The sequence below is a fragment of the Acomys minous genome (assembly GCF_964271855.1).
Source record: "Acomys minous genome assembly, chromosome: 2".
Taxonomy (NCBI): Eukaryota; Metazoa; Chordata; class Mammalia; order Rodentia; family Muridae; genus Acomys; species Acomys minous.
This window is the reverse complement of record NC_140484.1, coordinates 42,391,372-42,413,152: the sequence shown is the minus strand read 5'-3', so window position 1 is coordinate 42,413,152 and position 21,781 is coordinate 42,391,372. Positions and strand designations below refer to the sequence as shown.

Here is a 21,781-nt window from a genome sequence, read left to right as displayed (position 1 = left end):
CTCATGTGTACCCTGCGATGCTGATGTTGTCTCAAGTTTATTAGAGGTAGGAAAGAGAGAAGGTCAGCGATGGTATTTCTTGAGTGATGGGGGAAGCGCCTAGGCTTCGATCTCCGTTCATTCACTTCTATGGTGAGTTCTTATCCACTATGTGCACAGAGCATCAAAGCCTTGGTCTCCCACAGGTGTCTAAAAGACAAACCCCACCTGCCAGGTATGATGACGTCTCTTTATGGTTCAGGAGTCTCCAGAACTGGAGAACACTGAGAAACAGGGATGTTTTGCTGTGGTGGTTAGAAAGCCAACATAGAAAAGGGGGCACAAGATACCTACCTACCCCAGCAGGGAGGAGGCCCTGGGTCTAAACCTGCAAAAGAATCACAGCTCATAGGCCAGGAAAGCAGAAGGAACTCATGGTAAAAAGATGACTTGAAGACTAAAATGTGGGCCAATGTAGAACATACCAAGGCTTGTCTGTATGCCTGAGATATACTGGGAGTCCCAAGAAGCATAGGAATTTAAATAGACCATTGCAGGGAAGGTATTGGAAAAACAGTAGGCTGCACGCATGAAAAGATACTGTATTAAAATTTGATACTGATGTTTGGTGCTCATTACTATTAATATGGCTCCCCACAGCCATGGTGCTGCCTTGGCCTTCTTCCTGATCTCATCAGTGACAATGTGTAAACTCCTTCAGCTGCAAGACCTTCTTTCTCTTCTCTCTAATCTCTTCTTTATTGTTAGCATATATTGCCAGCACAAAATACTGAGTTCCCTAACGGCATTCTCATGTATGTGTGTCACAAACTTTGATCTTATTCACCTTTCCATGACCTGACTTAACCCTCACTTGTGCCCCCTGCTGGTCCCTTCCTCATGCTCAGTAGACATCCCCTTCTGCTAAGTCTAGAGAAGACATTTGCCTTTCTGAGTCTTTTTTTTTTTTTATTTCCTAACATGATGTTCTCCAGGGCCTGTTGTCTATTGTCTGCATAGGACATAATCATTTTGTTCTTTACATAGTCGCGTTTTCTTTGTCCATTCATCTGTTGATGGGCAGTATGGTTAATTCAGTAGCTTGGCTATTGTGAACAGTGCAGCAGTAAGATGGATGTACAGGCTACCTCTGTGCTCTGCAGACTTAGATTTCTTTCCATATGCACCTAGGACTGCTATGGCTGGACCATATTGTAGCTCTAGTTTTAGTTTTTGGGTGAACTGCTGTATTGACACAGTATCTGCGCTAATTTATATCCTCATCATCAAGGTTCTAAGGATTTTCTTTTCACCCCACTCTCACCAGCTCTAGTTGATTTTTTCCCCCCACAGATGTTTGGACTGGAGTTAAATGAACATGCAGTGTTTTTGATCTGCACTTGACTGATGGCTAAGAGTATTGACCATTTTTCACATGATTCTTATTAGCCAATTGGACTTATTTGTAAGTATATGAAAAATGTTCATTTCTCTTAGTGTTTCATGTATTTCCTAGGGCATTGCTTGAGGCTTCCATTTCTAGCATTATTTTAATTATATTTGGGCCATCTTATTAGAATTTATGTGTCTGGGTCCCTCAAATGTTAATTCTAAACTGACTGATAATGGCAAATGAAGCTCCAGGAATCGGAAATGTTGACTGTCTTCTACCTATTGTAGGCTGATCTATGAATGGATTCCAGATTTTTGTTTTGTTTTGTTTTGCTGCTTTTCAAGACATGGTTTCTCTGTGTAGCCTTGGCTGTCCTGGACTTGCTTTGCAGACCAGGCTGGCCTCGAACTCACAGAGATCTGCCTGCCTCCCAAGTGCTGAGATTAAGTGCGTATGCCACCATGCCTGGCAGATCCCAGACTATTTTAACTTTTCTGGTTTATTAATTTTTTTTAATGTCAGGGAAACTTAGTAATACTCTGTCTAGATTTTTGACTCCATGACTGTCAAAACTCGGCCTTTTGATTGCTTCTTTGGGATGACCTGCATAACTCCTGCCCAGTGGCAAATAGTTCTCTTGACCCACTCAGGCACCACACAGCCCTGTGTGCTTTCACCTTGTGCACTTTTTAAGTGGTTTCACTGGGAACCCTGTGAACTCTATAAAATGTTGTTATTGTTATTTTTCTGTTGCACCAGCAGAGAAAACAGAGACCTAGCCCGATCAAATATTTGTCTTAATAATTATACTTTTGAAATTTAACATGACTGGAATTTCATGTGACTCTTTGGAGACTGTAGACTCCCCCTTCATTTAAGAGTAATAACATCACCACCCAAGCAGAGGCTGCCATTGCCTTTTGGTGCTGATAATTAAGATGGCATTTATTTGTACTAATGATTTGGTATGATATCTCACTAATAGATGTACTGAGCCAGCACTGCAGTGACAAGATAAGCTGCCCTGCTTTGTTCCATATGTCTGTGTTCTAAGTATCCCATAGTTTTAATTGGTTCCCCGCAGAATAACACTTACAAGCATATGGTTTCGAAAACGCTGCCTCCTTTTGTTATCACGCGATTTCGTATTTGGGGTGGCCCGGGTTCCCTTAGCCTTTAGATGTGATTATGGGGTATTGAATCCACTTCATGACATGTTTCTTCATAACCTGCCTACTGGCTGCTAAATGCCACCAATATGGCCCATACAGAAGGCCGTTCATGTTTGGGTAGGGAACGAATTCAAAGGATTTTGTCGTGGGCCTGTGCAAAAAGATCCCCTTCTCTCTGTCTTGTCTCCTGTGTGGGTTTCTGAAGCACCGTGAGGCTGCATTCAATTATGCTTGAGAGAGGCGGGTTCGCCCTGGGAACCCAAAAGAGCCCGCAGGCACAGTAGAGCTTTTCTGGCGCCTTGTTTGGAAGATTTACCAGCGATTCCTCGGAAAGGAATTACAGATGTGACATTAGACTCAGGGACTGGAGACGGGACCAGCTGTATTTTGGATATTAGAGGGACTTTTGTCCGTGGGTGTTTTTCTCACGAGGAGTGTGGCTGAGTACAGCTGAATTATTCATTGTGCGCAAAGCTCCCTTTTAAAAACTTTTATTTTGGAAATTTAAAACATACACAAAAAAGGAAAGAATTGCACCGTGGATATGTGGTGGACCTCTGCTTTAGCATCCTAAACCTCAAGACTGCTATAACAAACTGCCAAAACCTGGGTGGCTTCACAACAGAAATGTATTGTCTCATAGCCCGGAAGGATAAAGTTGAGGATGCACAGCCTGGGCCATCGCTTCCCCTGGAGGTGCTGAGAAGGAATGACTCCAGGCCCCTCACCTAACAGATGGTGGGCTCAGCATTCCCTGGCTTGAGATGGCTTCTTCCTGTGTCTTCCTTCTGTTAGTGGATGTGTTCAAATTTCCCCTTTATTAGCACATGCCATATTGGACTAGGCGCTAACTAATGACTTCATCACATCCTGTGTGAATGGCGCCCCCTGGAGTTGTGTGAGAGTGGGTACGCTTGCTCTCACGGCTGTATTTCTCTCTTCAGTTAGTGTTCGCTGAAATTTGCTAGTCACACAGAAGCACCAAGCTGTTCTCCCAACTACTACTCATAAAAACCACCCACAAAGGATCGCTGTCTGTTTTGTTTGTTTAAAGCATCAGCTCCCCATTTCTACTCTTTCTACTCAGAAGGGTGAACTAAGTCGTTATTAAATTAAAAAGCCATTTCTCATTACAAACAAATATTTCGGAGTCTGACTCTTTAGTTTTTGCTGGCTTATTTGGTTGTTTTTTTTGGTTTTTGGCTTTGGGCCATGTGATTACCAGGCAAATACCCTACTACTGAGATATAATTGCAGCCCTGTGATCTTCTTTTTCATGAAAACTTATACTCAATGCAATCCATAGTATCTTAGTTGTCATTGGCTTCTTAAAAACAAACAGCCACTCAAACAAAGCAAGAGGAGCAGCTTTGGAGAGGATCTTGGGGCTTTGACCTGTTCCCAAGGATAAACAGTGCTCTCTAAGTCAGACCAGGGACCACTACAGTGTCAGCACTCCTCCAAGCCCTCCAACTGTGCTCTCCAACTCTTACTCAGAGCGGAACCCACAGGCTTCCCTACACTGCTGTTCATCTGCACCTGGCAAAGGACTTTGCCTCTGCACTAGCTGCAAAGGGCAGTGTTCCCTTGATGAAGGTCCTCCACGTTGGAATCTTCAGAGCAGATGCCACAACATTGAGAAACTAAGCAAAATGGTTAGGTGACTCTAAGTCTTTAATTCAGAGTTTTATGGTTTTCACTTTTAAGCGTAGCTACTAGACCAAATGAATGAAGATTTATTGTACAAGATGAGTAAGACAACTTAAAAACTGATTATCATCTGTTTTACAAGGCTTACTGTGAAGGAAGATTTGACGTTTCGACGACATTTTAAAATCTTGCTCATTTTAAAATTTCTAAATATGTCTTTTTATTGAAGGTCCAATGAAGAAAAATTTCCCTATTATACACTTTTTCCGTTTCTCTTTCCTCTTAGGTGATTGGTTGGTTTTGTTTGTTTTTTTTGTTTGTTTGTTTGTTTTTTGTTCTTGTTCTTGTTTTTGTTTTTTAACAGCAAGACAGAAAAACATGCGGGGGTAGCTAGATCTTAAAGGCATTCTCTCTAATCTGTTCATTATTGCATTAAAACTACAAAAGTAAATTTAAATAGTTATCATTAAAATGCCAGCTTTGGAAGGCTGGAGAGATGATGACATGGTGATTAAAAGCAGTCACTGCTCTTGGAGAGGACCTGAGTTCTGTTCCAGCAGCCACTCTGTGTAGCTTACAAACATCTGTACCTCCAGCACCAAGAAGTTGTTACCTCTGGCCTCAAGGACACCTGCGCTCACATGCATGCCCCCATCCCCTGACATAATTAGAAAGTAAGAATACATCTAAAACATGCCAATTCTGGGGACCTGTTTGCAGACTCCAGATGGTTTTCTCAATGGACAACATCAGACGAACAGAGCATGTTTGGACACCTGTAAAGCCTTGCTGTGTCTGGGTGGGAAGAGTATGAGACATAGCAGACTTGAGACTCTGGTAGAGTCTCTACCCGAATGTGGCACCCAGTTAATACCAACATACTTATGCTTTCAGGTATCAGTGGGGGCTCTGGATGTGTAACTCAGATGTAGAGTGCTTGCCTGGCATGAATGAATCCCAGGGTTTGATAGGCAGCAAGCACCACATAGGCTGGGTATGGTGGTGCATGCCTGTAATACCAGCAGTCAGGAGATGGAGTCAGGAAGCTGAGGAGTTCAAGGTCACCTTCAGATACAAAATGAGTTGGTGCCGTCCCAGCATACATAAGATCCTACTTCAAAAACCAAGTAACCAAACCACCCCCATCACCAAACTAAAGGAATAAATAAAATATCATCCATGGGATAATACAGAATACACACACACACACACACACACACACACACACACACACACACACACTTCTGTATCTGTCTTCATTTACATCCTTAGCCCCCTACAATGTTCAGTGTTATAAAACGTGAATTGTAATAAATATTTACTGCACATCTATCTATGGTGTTAGGTACTGTTTAGGTTTTTGTTTTGTTTTGGCTTACAAAAAGATACATATACTGAGGTCACCTGAAAGGTGAGAGTCCTTCTGTCACTGAAAAACACACAGTGTAATAAATAATGGCACCATTAAAAACTGTCATCTTTGCAAAGTACAGCAATTCCCCTGCACATCCCTTGCACATTTCCCCAGGAACCTGCTGGAGCGCGCCGTGCTCGGGAAGGGCTTCTCCTTCCGCTTGCTTCTAGCCCCATGTCTGTTCATTACTGTCATGTTTGAGTGGATTTCTGATGCGCCAGGTGTGTGGTGTCACAGGCTGATGTCTGTTCCAGATACAGACATACACTCCCGTGTATTAAAGCAATAGATCTTCCTATGACAATCAAAACTGAGTGCAGAAAGCAAAGCTTCTGGGAGAAAGCCTTCTGAGCGTGTCTCCACTTGCTCATGGGGCTGTTGGGGAGGGGAGGACAAGACCTGACTAATTAGCTCCAGCCCTTCCAAGCCAAAGAACAGAAATAATTAAAGTAACTGCTGTAACCTGTGCCATGTAGTGCAGGTCACAGGAGAGGTGACATGCTTGGAGATCATGATCTGGACCCCAGCTTAGAAAAGATACTTCTGGAAACTTGATGGAAAATGGCAGGAGACATTTTTGTAAAGAGAATTCGTTAAAGAAAAATGAAACCATTCATGAATCACACTTTCACTCTTTTTTCCCTTTGGTGTTGCTGGGGATGAACATGGGGCCTCTAGTACCAGCCGTAGCCAGGTTTTCCTTTCCTTTTAACCTCTTTCCTTCGTGGTTACAAGGTTGGATACTTTGCCCCTTAAGTTCTTAAACATAGACTAGCATAGAGGAGTGGGAGAATTCCATATACAGACCTTCTCGCTTCAAAAATCACCAATAGTCATGTGGCTATGTCTAAATTTGAAAATTTCATTTAAAAAAAAAGTCTTATTATTGCCAGAAAGAAGTCATTTGAGTTTTACAACACATTTCCTACATTTTGATAACGAAGAGGATCAGTGTTTAACTAACTGTAGAATCTCATCAAATGCACCATATGAAGATCCATAACTCCTTAGATGTCGCCAACATGTGTAAAGTCCTGGCCTGAGGGGATAAATCCCAGGATCCCTTGCTATGATGACAATAGAGACTCTTTGGGTCTTGAATCATTCATACTAGAACTACAGAAGGACTTAACACTGGGTGTGGGGAGCAGACAAAGTTCTAAGTGACTGTGCATTGTGACATGAGCGCAGCCATGCCAAGGACCCCAGTGCCTCAGACCCCTGGAATGGCAAAGCTAGTCTAAGTAGGTATCAGTAGTGGATGTGGGAACTATCAACCATAGCTTCCTCCTCCTACATGACCACAACCTGAAACTGCTCCCCTAGAGAGATCTCCTACAGAGAGTAGTTAAGCCACCTCCTTGTCCAGCTGTGCACAATAAACCTGCCTCCTTGCTCAGGGGTGTATAAGAAGTGCAGCGAGGTTCCGGGCCTTTGGTGCATCTCTAGCAGGGGACACAGCCTGCCCCATCCCAGCTTTGCTGTATGTGTGTCTATGGACCTATTCTTTCTCCATTCCCTCATTGCCTCAGCCATGGCAAATCCAAAGCCACACAGATCAAAGCAACTGCATGTCGATCAGTCATTCTTTCAGTACATGTATTTGTGAAGCATTTAAGTAGCATCATAAGGCACATTTAAGACACGTCTAAAGTCAGAACACTTAACAGGCTACAATCACCCTAAATTTGTGTTATTTCTTCCTTTATGCAGTGGTACACTGACAATCTTACACAGGAAAACGTTTAAGGAGTCCAACCTGGCGGATCCTAAAGCTTCTTCTAACTCTAAACTTTGGTAGAACTAAGTGTAGAGGTTAGCAATCCTTTCTGAAGTTGTACTTGGCCCGAAGCAATTAAATGCTCCCTTTTCTAAACCGATTTCACATACATTCTGCAATTCACAGGGGCCACATGATCTTAAAGAGCTTATCACAGCTTCTTTTTGAGGCAGTAGCTCCCAGCCTGCTTCAAGAGAGGTAGTCTTGAATTCTTCCAAACATTATGGAGCAGAGGAGACACTTTACCATTGGTCTTGGTCTTATTTGACTTCCATAACTAATGAGGTTGACTATGTAATCAGATGTGCATTTCTTTGCTGTTACTCAGCCACATCCTTTACCTATTATTTCCTTGCATTGCTTGATTTCTTTTTTTATTAATTTATTCATATTACATTAGATTGTTAGGCCTTCCCCTGTTTCTTCCCATTCTTCCCTCCCTCTCACTTTCCCCCTTCTCCCCTCCCCTATGTCTGTGATTGAGGGAGACATCCTCCCCCTATATATGCTCTTAGAATATCGAGTCTCTTCTTGGTAACTTGCTATCCTTCCTCTGCATGCCGCCAGGCCTCCCCATTCAGGAGACGTGGTCAGAAAAGGGGCAACAGAGTTCGTGTGAGAGTCAGATCTCACTCTCCACTCAACGGTGGAGAATATCATGTTTGTCGGCTTGACTTCTTAAAAAATCTCAGCATGTATAAACTCTTTGGATAGTTGAAATATTGTCCCACCAATGGGAAGGCTGTGCAGCCTCTATGCAAAAATCTCTTCCACTATGCTGTTTATTGTTTATCATTCTCTTTTGGCACTGTTGTATATCAAGATTTCTTTCTGTCTAAAACCATTTAATAATGATATATCACCATCTTAGATTGAATTTTTTTTTACTATTGTGATATCAAGCATTTTATTCAACAATTTGAAGACCTATGCTGTTCTCCAGTCAAATCTGGAGCATGCTGTTGCAACATTGTCTAAGAGCAGAGTAAGTGGACTGGGGAAAATAGGGCACAGAGCATGGCTGGTTGTTAGAACTAGAAACAATAATGCTCTATTAAATAATGCATGTGCACTGTTTACCTAATGCAATTTACTGAACAGGTTCTTCCATAGATGCCCAGGGCCTGAGAACAAAGAAGAGTCTTACAGATATTACCAAAGTGCACTCTCTTAAAGTTTTAATGGCTTATTCATCAATGAAAGTAGGATAAATAGCATAAAAGTATGCAGGCAATGTTTTAAGGGTTCATAAAGAGAAAAGGATCAAGAACTTGTGTGGCACATTTATAAAAAAAGTAAACAAACAACATCGTGGTGTTATTTTAACCACTAACATAATAATACTTGAATATGAGTTTGAAGATTAACAGTTCGGCATTTCTGCAAGTGGAAATGAAAAATCTGTGTAACCTTTCTGGCAATGTTGAAACATTACATTCTTTGACCTAGAAATTTAAAGCTTGGCAGTTTAGCCTAAAATAATTAGGAATTGACACACACACACACACACACACACACACACACACACACACACACACGCACACACGCGCACACACACACACACACACACAAAATTCTTTCCCAAATAGCCACTGCAGAAGGCTTACTTGATTCCAATATTTTAAATAAAATAAATTTCTAAGAGTGGAAGATTGAGTAGATAAATTATAAAGATCCATATTAAAGAAAACCATCCAATGCTTCAAGTAGTAGGGTAGCAGCTAGGGCTAGACAGGCCGTAAATGCAAAGCATTCTGCCCATTGCAACACCTATATCCTAGAATTTTAAAAGAGTAGAGCCATGTTAAATTTAAAGAGACAGGATGCAAACATTATATATAGCAGGAAAGAGTACTCATAGAAGTGTGGAAGAGAAGAGTACAAGGAGGACACTAAATGCTCATAGCAATGGATGGAATTTGGAAGTTGAGTGCTTTTCTCCTTTGTGATTTCTTATTTTGCAAATTTTAAAATAAGGAATTGCTATGTAAACCTCAGAAGAGACAGGTGCATGTCAGGTGTGGGGCATTCATTTGCATTTATTCCTTGAAACTCTTATATTGCCTTTGATAGGGATGGGTTAGTAGAGAAACTCTTCCAACCACTGTCTCCCGAAGAGTGTGATTTCCAGAAAAGAGACACAAGACAGGTCAGAGCTGAGAGTAAGATTAAGGACCCTGGTTGACTTCTATCACCATAAAAAAGATGACAGCCCTGGTGTCTTGAAAGAGGCAGTTGAGGAGATTTTTTCAAGACCTGTAAATTCACGGAAGACAAACTCCAGGATGCATTATATATTTACAAGAGAAAGGTCCAGTTTATCACAGATAGAGGCACTTACTTCCCAAGCGGACAGCTAAAAATTTAAGACCACCCAGAAAGCTAATGTTAAACCTGAGAATCTCAAGAGAAAGACCAGTTCCACAATTTTTGAGACAAATTTAAAGCAAGCTTTAATTAAATATTGGCCAGGATGGTGAACTCTGGCCAGGACCATTCCGGGGTTTCCAGAAAATGGTAAGAAGTCACATTTCGCAGAAGGTTTTAAAGGCAAACCCATAAGGCTTCCATATTTTCCATCAGATGCAAGCAAGTGCAAGCATACATCCTGATCTGTTTCCTGCCCGCCTACCTCCAGCCTACATGTGATCAAGCACATCCGGTGCAGTGGAATCAAACAAACTTGTTAGGGGAGTGAAAGCATCTGTCTGGAGACCTGGTAGCACTCAGAGGAAGGACAGCAGGTTACTAAGAAGAGACCTGATACCCTATGAACATATACAGGGGGAGGTAATCCCCCTCAGTCACAGTCATAGGGGAGGGGAATAAGGGGAAAATGGGAAGGAGGGAAGAATGGGAGGATACAAGGGATGGGATAACCATTGAGATGTAACAAGAATAAATTAATAAAAAAAATTGTATTAAAAACCCTAAAAAAAAAAAGAAAGAAAGAAAGAAAGCATCTATCTTGGTCTCTCCCACAAACAATAGCCTCTAGCACCTCAGGAAGTATCTGTCCTTAGGCAAGGGACTTAGAGGTGAGAGACATTTTTGTTTCATAGATTTCTTGGGCGCAATAGTTAAAACTTAAAACATAACCTTTTTGACTCTCACATTGTGCCAGATGATTCCCTCTGAGGCTCTTTAGTGAAGGTAAAGATTTAAGGGTGCAACCCTGTTGTTTCAAAGTTCAACTTATAGAGGAAAAATAGTGGTACTGCTTCAAAAACAACCTTGAGCAATAAATGTATGTATACACACACACACACACACACACACACACACACACACACACACACACACACTTTCAGTAAAATGGACTATGCAGAAAAGTGTACATAATGATACCTGGGATGGATTACTTGCTCTGAGAATGTTGTTTTCAAGATTGGCAGTAAAGAGGTTGAAAAAGGGTAGAGCCACCTGAGAAGGGAGGAGTGTTTGAGTGTGCAATACCCAGTTGTTAGGCCCAACCCCCCCCCCCCCCCCGAGTGAGCTGCTGACCCACAACTCATCTAAGGTCCTCAGGCAGTATTTGGGATCGGCTCTGCACCACCTGCTCATAATGACCTCTTATGTATCAAAACGAGGAAGCTCAGGTCTACCCGACCTCAGCTGTTCACAGCTGAACGGGTTTAAAGTGGTCCTCTTTTCTCAAATAGAGGATGTTAAAGGAAGGTATCCTACAGCACGGCAAGAAGAAGCTGGAGAGAAATGTTGAGCTTGGTTTGGGGACGAGTGGTGACAATGAAAGAAAGGCTCTAATATGTCCTAATATGTTCACTTCAGTTGCTGAGGACTTTGTGGACAGGGGTACTGAGAACAGGGGAGAGAGGAAGAAAGTTAATGAGTTAACAACTTCAAGACAAACCAACAAAACAGTTTCCACACTCATGAATGTTTGTCAGACAAAAAACAAAACAAAACAAAACAAACAAACAAACAAACACATATCCCAGTATGGCTGACCAGCAAGGCTACAGCATCTGTTGTTAGCCTTAATTTTGTGGACTGTAAATGCAACCGTTTCTTATAAAGTGTTCTATTCCTAAATAATTGGTGCTTTGAGTCAGCCTGCTCCACTTATCTATAGTCAATCAATGTCAACAGCTTGTATCTTCTTTCCAAGTATTTTCTTTATAAAACCCCTGAGGCCTCTCAGTTCAGTGGCACATCCAGCTGTTTAGCCCTGCTGCTGGAGTTTGTGCTCCCGGGTTGGTCTTTTCCTAGCTGGGTCCTGTAAGGACTCAGCATGGCGTTCTAGTTCAGTTTCATCAGTCTTGAGAGTTTGGGGTTAGCAGTGACGAAGGCAGAGGCCATGGGCAACATGCATTTGTCTGAGTTGACTGTTTCAGTTCTATCAGGCAATTATGTTGCCTCATGATCCTTTTCAGTCTTCACCACCAAAAGCCCTTTGTCCTTTCCTAATTAGGTCACCAATTAAATTACGACATTTATGAGAAAATTGAATATGATATGCTCGTGCCCTACATTTGCAGATTCTGGTAAATGCTTTCGCTTTTACCCACAACTTGAGGTATACCTCCAAGGAGAATCTAATTATGATCACTTAGTCATTTATTACTTTTTAATCTTGTTTTTAAATTTTAAATTGATTTTTTTTTTTTTTTTTGGTTTTGAGAGAATGAGTTAGTTACTTTTCCATTGCTGTGACAAAATAGCCGACAGAAGCAACTAGAAGAAAGGAAGGTTTCTATGGCGGACAGTGTGAGGATGGTCCATCATGACAGAGAAGGTGTGACGGCGGGAATGTGCGGTAGCTGACCGCATGGTGTTCAGAGTCTGGATGAACGCTGGTGCTCAGGTCTCCTCCCTTTATTCAGCCCAGGACCTTGGCCTGTGGGTTGGTGCTGTCCACATTCACAGTCAGCCTTTGATCTTTACTCACACTTTTCTGGGAATAACCCCATAGACACACCCAGAAGTGTTGCCATGGAAATTCCAAATCTAGTCAAGTTGACAATGGTTACCCATCATAGACAGGATCTCATTATGTCACTTATCATTGCTTCAAATTGTTATCCTCCTATCCCAGCCTCCCGAGTTCGTAGCATTACAAGTCGGTGACACTATGCCAGCCTTCTCATTGTTTGGATCTGGACCAGACAGCCAGTGAGTCAGAGGCCCTATTTTGCAATATAATGTTAAAAATTATTTCTAGATTTACTTTAATTATGCGTGCATGAGTGTTTTACCTGATGTACCATGTGCATGCCTGGTGCCTTTGGAGGTCTCAAGAGGGTATTACAGTCCCTGAGATGACCAATGGTTGTGAGCCACAGTGTGGGTGCTAGGAACTGGACCCAGGTTCTTTTACAAGAGCAGCAGTGCTCTTAACCACTGAGGCAACTCTCCAACTCCCGTAGAGACTACACAGTCTCTATTTCTGCTTCCAGGAGTTCTGTTTTATACACACACACACACACACACACACACACACACACACCTGTCACCATTAAGCTATTTAAAGTGAGTGAAAATGAAAAGCGGGGCACTATTGTGCACACTTGCAACTCTACCCCTTTGGAGGTTGAGGCCGGAGGTTCCTGAGCTGAAGGACGCCTAGAGTACGTAGTGAGGATGCCATCTGAAGTAAATGACAAAACAAACGATGAAGACACATCATCATTTTGGTGTTGGAAAAATTAAATCCGTAAAGAGTATAAATAGAAGTTCCCCACGTGGAAATTTAAACATTCATAGACAAACTTTAAAAATGTGTACAATGAATGTTAGCAGCATTTACCTTTGCCTTATTAATTCTTATCACATCTGACTTTTGAAGTCATATATTTCTTATCAGAAAAAAATTTTTAATTAATTTGTCAGCTGGGCATGGTGGCACATGCCTTTAATCCCAGCACTCAGGAGTCGGAGACAGGTGAATATCTGTGAGTTTTAGGCTAGCCTGGTCTACAGAGAGTTCCAGGACAGCCAAGGGTATACAGAAAAAAATCTCATCTTGGGAAAAAATTAATACATAGATTTCAAGACCTCAGACTCAGACTGTCAGGCTTTCATAGCTGGCGCTTTCATCTGCTAAACTGTCTTCCTGGCCCAAGAAAAGAATTTGAATGAATTACTATTGAAATGAATTTTAAAGAAAGGGCAGGGAAGGGACTCTGATGGTATAGCAAGGGCTTTTGATGGGAAGGTTTCTTACAGAACTTTGGATTGAGAAAGTTACAGGTAGAAGCAGCTTTATTTCTGAGAGGGAGAAATTTAGAACAAACTGATTTAATCCTATTGGAAGGCTCTGATCAGTTCCTCTGCTTCCCATGGGTGGGTTTAAAAGTGCATGGTCCTAACACTTCTGCTGGGCAGTGGAATCTGGTGATGCGGGTATTTTGTTGGCTTTTAAAAAGAGCTAGGAAGTTTACTTCAATGAGAAGTCTCATTTTCTCCGTATATAATATTGCAATTTGAAACCGAAAGCACATTCAAATCGTGTCCCATGTTTTCTTTATGCATTCGTTATGGGGAAGTGCTAGCAATCTGTTTGGAAGTGCATTTAGATGGTAAAGCTGCCAGTATCTCTTTTATCTGATTACCGCCGTTCTGTCTGTGCTAAGCTTGGGCATTAACGGTAAGTCTTTGTCTCTGAGATTTCTCAATGCTCATTATGCCTGGGCTGCCATTAAGGCTGAATGTGTCTGCCATTTACTTGCCAGACTCCAGTGCACCGCTGACTTCACAAAATCGTGTTTGAGGAGTGCGTGTGCTTGTCAGTTGCTGAGTATGTTGGGCCCCTTCCCAACCTCAGGACCTTTGCGTACATCCTTCCCATAGCCTGTGACATCCTTAGGCTCCACTCCCTGGGTTCAAGTCTTTACTCAAACATCAGATTTTTTTCCGCAAAGAAATTCACCTAAGCATCCTCCTAATCTTTCAGCCACGTTCTCAGTTCTCATTATCCTATTATTAGGCTCATCAGCTCCAATACACTCAGCTCAATGTACCATTATTTCCGAGACTCTTGTCCACTTGACTGAAGGGTGGCAAGGGAAGAAAGTGTTGGAGCTCAGACACTGTGGCATTAGCTGGCCTGGTAGACGTGTCTTGTATTAGTTGCCTCTATTGCTGCTATGACAGAATACTCGACAAATACAAGCCAAGGAAAGGAGGCCCTTACTCTAGTTCACAGTTTAAGATAAAAGTCCTTCACAGTGACGAAACCACAGTGGCCGAGCTTGAAGGCCAGATGGTCCTCCCAGGTGGACTTCAAGCACAGTGAGATGAAAGCTGGAGTTCACCTCGCCTCCCTCTTCAGTCTAGGACCCCCAGACTGTGAAACAGTGCAGCCCTCAGTTAAACCAATCTATTAATAATAGAAACTCCCAATTACACACGCCTAAGGGCTTATTTCTCTCTTACGGGACTCCAGACCCGGTCAAGCCCACCACCATATTAGCCACTGTGCGTATGGTATCAGAAGAGACCACAACAGTGAAATAGTGTGACATGTGTGGAGAAGAGTAGCCAGAAGAGAAATGAGAAAACATGAAAAAAGAGGCAAGCAGCACTAAGAGCCCTTGGGGTTTTGCACTGGAGTCTGCCTTGGCCCTGAGCGCTAAGATACTATGTGCTTTGTCTCTTTAAATGAAGAAGAAGTAGACCATGATTACGGTAGAAGGTTCCTGGCTTGTGAGAGCTGGTCTAGTATACTTTGGAATCACAATCCTCATTTATTTACTCCTTTCTTTTCCAAAGTAATAATTGGGGTTATATCTGGAAATGCGTCAAGTCAGAGGTATCGTCCTGTCCTGCATGTCTTCTTTTGTGTAAGTTCAAAGTTGCACAAAGTTGCTATGCTGGGAGTGACAAAGCCCGGATAAGAGAGCAGGCGAGTCAGTTGTGCCGAGGCTCCCAGTGTCGGCAGCATCTCTGTATTTAGTGTGAATGTTTAGCTCCCTCTCTTCTCCCTCAGTGCCATGTGCACTGCAGTGGGCACAGAGTCATTAATTAAGGCACTGTGAAGAGGTTAGATGGGGTGGGAGAGCCAGCTCTCGACGTGTCAGGCTTTAGATTGTGAAAACAAGCTTAACCCCATCACAGGTTCCTCCGACCTGTGAAAAGTGTTGGAGATCTTTATGCTGCTCGTCTCACAAAATACAGGAGAAATGAGGTAATGTCTCGGAAGAGCAGCATTTACAGGAATGTGATTTCTTAATACATTTGCCTGTATTGTAATGGACTGGAAATTCTATTTCCCTAAATTTATTTAGGTGCTTCTAGAGTAATTTGTTGTCTAGGTCTGAACTAAACCCCTCAGAGGATGTTCAGTGCAAGGAACCAGCTGTGCACTTACGAGGTTAGAGAAGGAAGCTGGAAAAGGGCGGGTGTGAGAGCAAGATTGGGTGGTAGTGGGGGAGGGGAGCTTGCCATCATCTTCAGTTTGTATCATGCTTTAAGTATGTTGTTTTTATCAGAATTAAATATCAAAGAAATTGAAACTATGAGTCTGTTTGAACTTAGCAGTATCACTTTCTGGGGATGGCTTATATAAAACGCCTCTGCCACTTTTCTCTGTGATGGACTCTGCCCAACATCCTTCAAGATTTGCTTCATCATTTATTGATTCATAAAGTTGCATGTGTACAGATGGCATGAAAGTAGAAGAGAAGCTGTCTGGGGAGACAAAGGGGACTGCGGGGAAGGGCTGGGACACAAAAGGGGAGGAGAGGAGATGTGGGGATAAATAGACTCCAAACGCATTCACACTAGAGTGAGCATGCACAGCTTTATGCAAAAAAAAAAAAAATGACTTCATCTTGGAATTTGGGCCAAATCCTCATTGTTTAATAACTTGCTTCTGATTTTTAATACCACCAGTTCTACATAAATAGTAACCAATTGTCAAGTTCATTTGCAAGGTGCCTGCTAGGTTATTTGGTATGCTTTAACTTTTTTCTTCACATGAGGGAATCCTAAGTGTCTACTGTTGAGCAACCCTGCCATTTAGAACAGTTTCACAGTATGTGGTGGTCTAGTCAGTCTTAAACAGGGAGGTGAAACTAAGTGATGAAAAACAAGGGAAGGAAGCACGTGTGCTGCCGCTATCATACAGCAGACATGCTGTTTGACAGCCAGTGTGGTGGAGCATGCTGTAATCCCAGCACCTGGGAAGCGTACACAAGAGCACCAGAGGTTCTCAAGCACCAGCAGCAGAGTGAGGTTGAGGCCAGCCTGGGCTACATGAGGCCCTTCTCGAGAGAAACAAAAGAAAATGTATTAATTTATTTTTATAATTTTCTCTGTCAGGCATTTGCCTGTGGGCTTTCCAGAAGTACTTGACTTGTTGAATGTATTAAAGGAATGCCAGCCTTCTATTAAAGAATTTAAATGATTAAGCAACCCCAACAAACAAACAACTAATAAGTATGTGTTTTCCTCTAAAGAGGCAACTGTACACACTTTTAAAAAGCCATGGATAAGCACTTGGGAGGCAGAGGCAGGCAGATCTCTGACTTCGAGGCCAGCCTTGTCTACAGAGTGAGTTCCAGGACAGGCAGAGCTACACAGGGAAACTCTGTCACAAACAAACAAACAAACAAACAAACAAACCCATAAACCAGAACAAAAGCGACTGGCTATAATTTGGAGTTTTAGACCAATGATGAAATTCTCGTTGCTCTTTCTCAATGAGAAAAATGTTTCATCTACTAAATAATAGAAAATTTTTAGGGAGAACATCTTGGACATCCAAGATAGACTGTGAGAAAATAAAGCTTTCCAGATAGTTCGTTTGACTCCATAGTGTGGGAAGGATGTGAGAAAAAGTCATGTTGTTTCTTAAACTAAGAAACGTCTTCTATGGGGAGATGGCCTCTTACTAAACAAATAGTGCCTCAGAGATATAGTTCAAAGGAAGTTAATCTGTAGGAGGCCTTATATTGTGTGTGTGTATGTGAGTGTGTTGCATATGTTTATGATACGTATGTATGTAAGTACCTATACATGCAGAAGCATCGCCCAGAATGGGCAGGAGCCCCATAGGTAGCCTTCATAAAGGTAGATTATTTTCTTCTTGAAAAGTTAATGGTTTGAATGAACATGTTGAGCATAGTAATTTTGTTATAAATTTATTCTTTTCTGTCATTGTGTATGAGTATAGGCAAGCATACTTTCAAAAACATTGAAAATTTTCTACTTTAGATTGGTTGGAAGCAAGTAAAATTGTGATTTTTTTTTCTTTTTATTTGTTGCAGGATCGAAGTAAGCGATTGGAGAAGGTCCATGCAGTTATTGGACCTAAGTCGTGTGACTTGGATTCTCTCATTTCTGCCTTTACATATGCATACTTTCTGGACAAGGTGAGGGGAAGAGGGATTATGTGCTTTATACCTTAATTGTGTATCTTTTAAAAATAAATATCTCATAGAGAAATGAGGCCACTAACTTAGTTTCTGTGTTCTGACATACTGTTGTAGAGAATAAATATTAAATATCCAGTAAGCAATGGACATTTATTGAATACCTTCTTTATGCCAAACATTATTTTGGTTATGACTTACTAGTTCCTTCTCAAAACTGTTTTACGTTTCTAATAGTTGATTGCTTTTAGGAGAATCTAGAGAAATGACAAAAAGCAAGACTCAGGTCCCCTTTCTTTCTCTTCTTGTATGTTGTGTGATCATGCCTTTGGGAATAGAAATATAGAATAACTCATATGAACACACACGAAGCACAGAGCACTGACTGAGGATTCAGAGGCAAGGCCATGGCATGTCCAGTCTCGGTTCTGCAAGTCTTTGGTTGTTGCCTTTTGCCTTATGTCCCTTGAGGGACAGTGAAACACAGACCCAGCCCCCTGAACGGGAAAGGCCTTTTTTTTTTTTAAACAAACCTCCCATCTATAAGCCCCATATACCCACAGTAATGGGCTTTACTGTCTGAAAAACCTTCAGATACACATTCCGAATGTTTGGGTACTACTTACAGAATGTTCACAGAATTTTTAATTTTCCAGAGTCCGGTTTATTTTATTTCAGTTTTGTCTGGATCTGGATCCCCTGATAATATGCATTGCTGATCTGGAGTGGTTTAAATTGACATGAAACCCAGTCTTCCAGAATGAGCTGTGGGTGGCAAGTATTGCTTTAGGGCAGCTGACAAAAATGATGGCTAGAGTGTTCAGAGCTCTACATGTGGGCTCTGTGTAAAATTTATCTTACAAATCATTGAACTTTGCAAGGAAGAGTAATTGGTCTGAGGAGATGGATGCATCTGAGTCAGGTTGTGCATACTGAGCAATCCTTGTTATCCCTGCTGCTCCTGAAGAGGGCAGTGGACTGAACTGGATTGACTTTAAGACCATGGGTGATACGTAGTTTAGAGCAAGTATATAATAATAACCACAATATCACCAACTATAGTTATAGTGTTGTGAGTGAGTATGCATCATGCAAAAAGGAGGTAGGGAAATTGTGAATGTTAAATGATAGATGGCCAATGGGCAGATAAATAAATACATGAGACAAGGCTCATAAACCCTCCTATCCTTTGAAGACTTTCAACTAGTCTTAGAAACAAATGTGGCATTTGACTAAGGAACCAGGTGCTGGGGATTTTGCTGTTTCTGGGTGTCTTGGTTGGGTTTGTTTGTTTGCTGTTGTTTGGTTGCTTTTTGTTGACTTGGCACAAGCTACAGTTATCTGGGAAGAGGAACCTCCCTTGAGAAAATGCATCTCTTCAGACTGCCTGTAGGCAAGTCTACAGGGAACTTTCTTGTTTAATGACGCTGTGGGAAGGCTCAGCCCACAGCAGGCAGAGCAGGCCTCTGCTTAGGTGGTTCTGAGTTGTATAAATGAGAAAGCAGCTTGAACAAGGCAGTAAGCAGCATTCTTCTAGGGCTTCTGCATCAGCTCCTGCCCTGAGTTCCTGCCCTGACCTCCAGGATGAAATAAACTCTTCCCTCCATGTTGCTTTCAGTCCTTGTGCTTTATCACAGCAGCAGAAAACCTAAGACACCAAGCCTTTGTCTTAGCGCAGAGGCCCTGCCTGCTATTTGTGGGCTGTGACTCCTATGAGCTCTCCTAAGAGCCAGCTTCAGCCTTCAGGGCTCGGTGGCTTCGCATGCAGTCTTCACACTCTAGAGAGTTGAACAGAGGCCAAATCCTACTCTACAGACACAGAAAGCCAAGGCTCGGAAAGGAGGGTGGCAGTTGACTGAGCAGGGGCTGCCATCTCCTTTTCTGATGGAACCTCCAGAATAAGTCCTGTTTGCCCAGCTCAGGACATGCACCCTGGCTCCTGTGCTGATTCTACACCACTGCATTTGCAGGGCTTAGACATGACTGTCAATTAATCAGGAAGACTAACGTGCCATACATAAATCACTAAAGATTATTATGCAATTGGGATTCGGTATTAGCATTACAGTGGAAAGAAAGAAAAGGCACTTCGGTGGAGAAGCTTTTGTGTTTTGTGTACAACAGCAGTGTCCAGTTCACTTATTTAATTCAGTGAGTATTTATTAAGTGTCTACTGCTGTCCAGTTGTTTTATGTCTTGGAAAGTAGCAGAACAGAATAATCCTGCCCTTTTAATATTAGAGAGGGAGACAGACGATGGGATGTTGAGCAGTGTCGTAAGCACATGCTTGTGACAGAGACTGGAGAATAAAGGCTATTTACTTATCCAGAAACGAAGCATCACCAAGCCCGCATTCCTCCAGTGGCAGTAAAGTCCTCATTGCTATACCCTTAGAGTAATTTTAAAATACTTCACTTTAAAAATCACACAGAAAAAAATAGATTATTGTGAATCTGGAATTCTCTTTCTTTTTCTCCTCATCTGGCTACCACAAATGTTTTATATAAGAGGTTCAGGAGCATATACATATATACATAAAATAATCTCTCCTGAACTCATATATATTAGTATGTGTGCTAAACCTGACTGCTAATTGAGTAACCAATTGAAAACACGGTGTTTTGCATTTTAAAAATGACACAAATCATACTTCAACACATAGTTTTCCAGATGACACTGAGGAAGTAGAAGATTTACCTATAGTATATTTGAACTGTCTACCAAACCTGGGTTGCAAATATCCCATTTCTATGAGGACAGATCTACTTTCTTGTATTACCCAGTCTGCCCCAATTATCAATTTTTTGTCAATTGTATCAAGACATACATTTGCTACCCATGAAGAGAAGATTATGTATGTATGTATGTATGTATGTATGTATGTATATATGTATACATGTATGTATATGAAACAAGAATCAGAAAATTGTCTTTTGACCTCCACATATGCATTATGGCATGTGTACATACACACACGCACACACAGTAATACATGTAATAATAATTTAGAAATACAACATCAGGATCCTCTTGCTAGTGGAAAGTGCTCTGTAACTGGGCTCAGGGAGATTTGTTTCGAATGCCAGATGGGTTAGTTGTGAATAAAAGGCTTACACTCTCTTTAGCAATTAGCTTGGAACTGGAGGGAAACTATTGTTTCTAGCAGCTGAGGTAACTTCTCTTTTGTAGGTCAGTGCACCCGGGGTCCTCTGCTTGCCAGTACTGAATATCCCAAGAACAGAATTCAGCTACTTCACAGAAACAAGGTTCATTTTAGAAGAGCTCAACATCTCTGAATCGTTCCACATTTTCCGAGATGAAATTAACCTGCAGCAGCTGAATGACGAAGGGAAGCTGTCAATAACGCTTGTGGGCAGCCACGCCCTGGGGAGGTAAGGCCACTGCGGGGCTCTGTGCATCTGTCCTGAGTGAAGATTTCCTGGTTGGTTGTCCCCACACTCCTTATTACTGTATAAAAAGAGTCATAAAAAGGACTTTATTTAAAAAGGAAGATTTTTTTTCCCTTTGATGACAAAATTTGGATTATTCCAGTTCTCCATGTTTACCTGGAGATTTCAAGTGCGATGTCTTTAAGTAGAATGCTCTTGTAACACTTGCCAAAACTAACATACCCTTATGTACATACATAACTCTATGTATTGATGTTGAAAACAAGAATCAGAAATTGAAAACAGGTAAAACAAAGAAGGTCCTAAAGAAATCTCATTAGAGAAAAGGAGGAAACTGAGAAATGGGCCATGAAAATCCCTTGATCATGGTTTTGGCTTTATATGGTAAAGGAAAGACAGGCTGTTGGTAGTCTATACAGCTCAGTCACCTTTTGCCGTAGACATGAAACGTAGAGCCCAGCGTCACAGGTGGGGAGTTCAGCTTAGGACTTGGCTCCCCTGCCTCCTCTGAGCACTTCAGAACTGCCAGCTGGAGCAAGGCTCTGAGATAAAGGGAGGAGAATGAGACAGATTGCCTAGACAGAGGCCTCTCTCCACTACTGTTGAGTGAAGGGACATCAGCGAACCCCCCGCAGTGTGAAGTGTTCAT

General features: G+C 41.9%; 1 protein-coding gene across 11 annotated transcripts in view; it reads left to right on the top strand.

Annotated features, from left to right (window-relative positions):
• The window catches only part of PRUNE2 (prune homolog 2 with BCH domain), a 266,030-nt gene that overhangs the window by 31,297 nt on the left and 212,952 nt on the right, over positions 1-21,781 (top strand). For all 11 annotated transcript variants that reach the window (XM_084770072.1, XM_084770076.1, XM_084770073.1 and 8 more), the window contains exons 2-3: positions 17,618-17,722; positions 20,912-21,114. In XM_084770072.1, the coding sequence (XP_084626198.1) occupies positions 17,618-17,722; positions 20,912-21,114 (308 nt within the window). The remainder of the gene's footprint in view (positions 1-17,617; positions 17,723-20,911; positions 21,115-21,781) is intronic.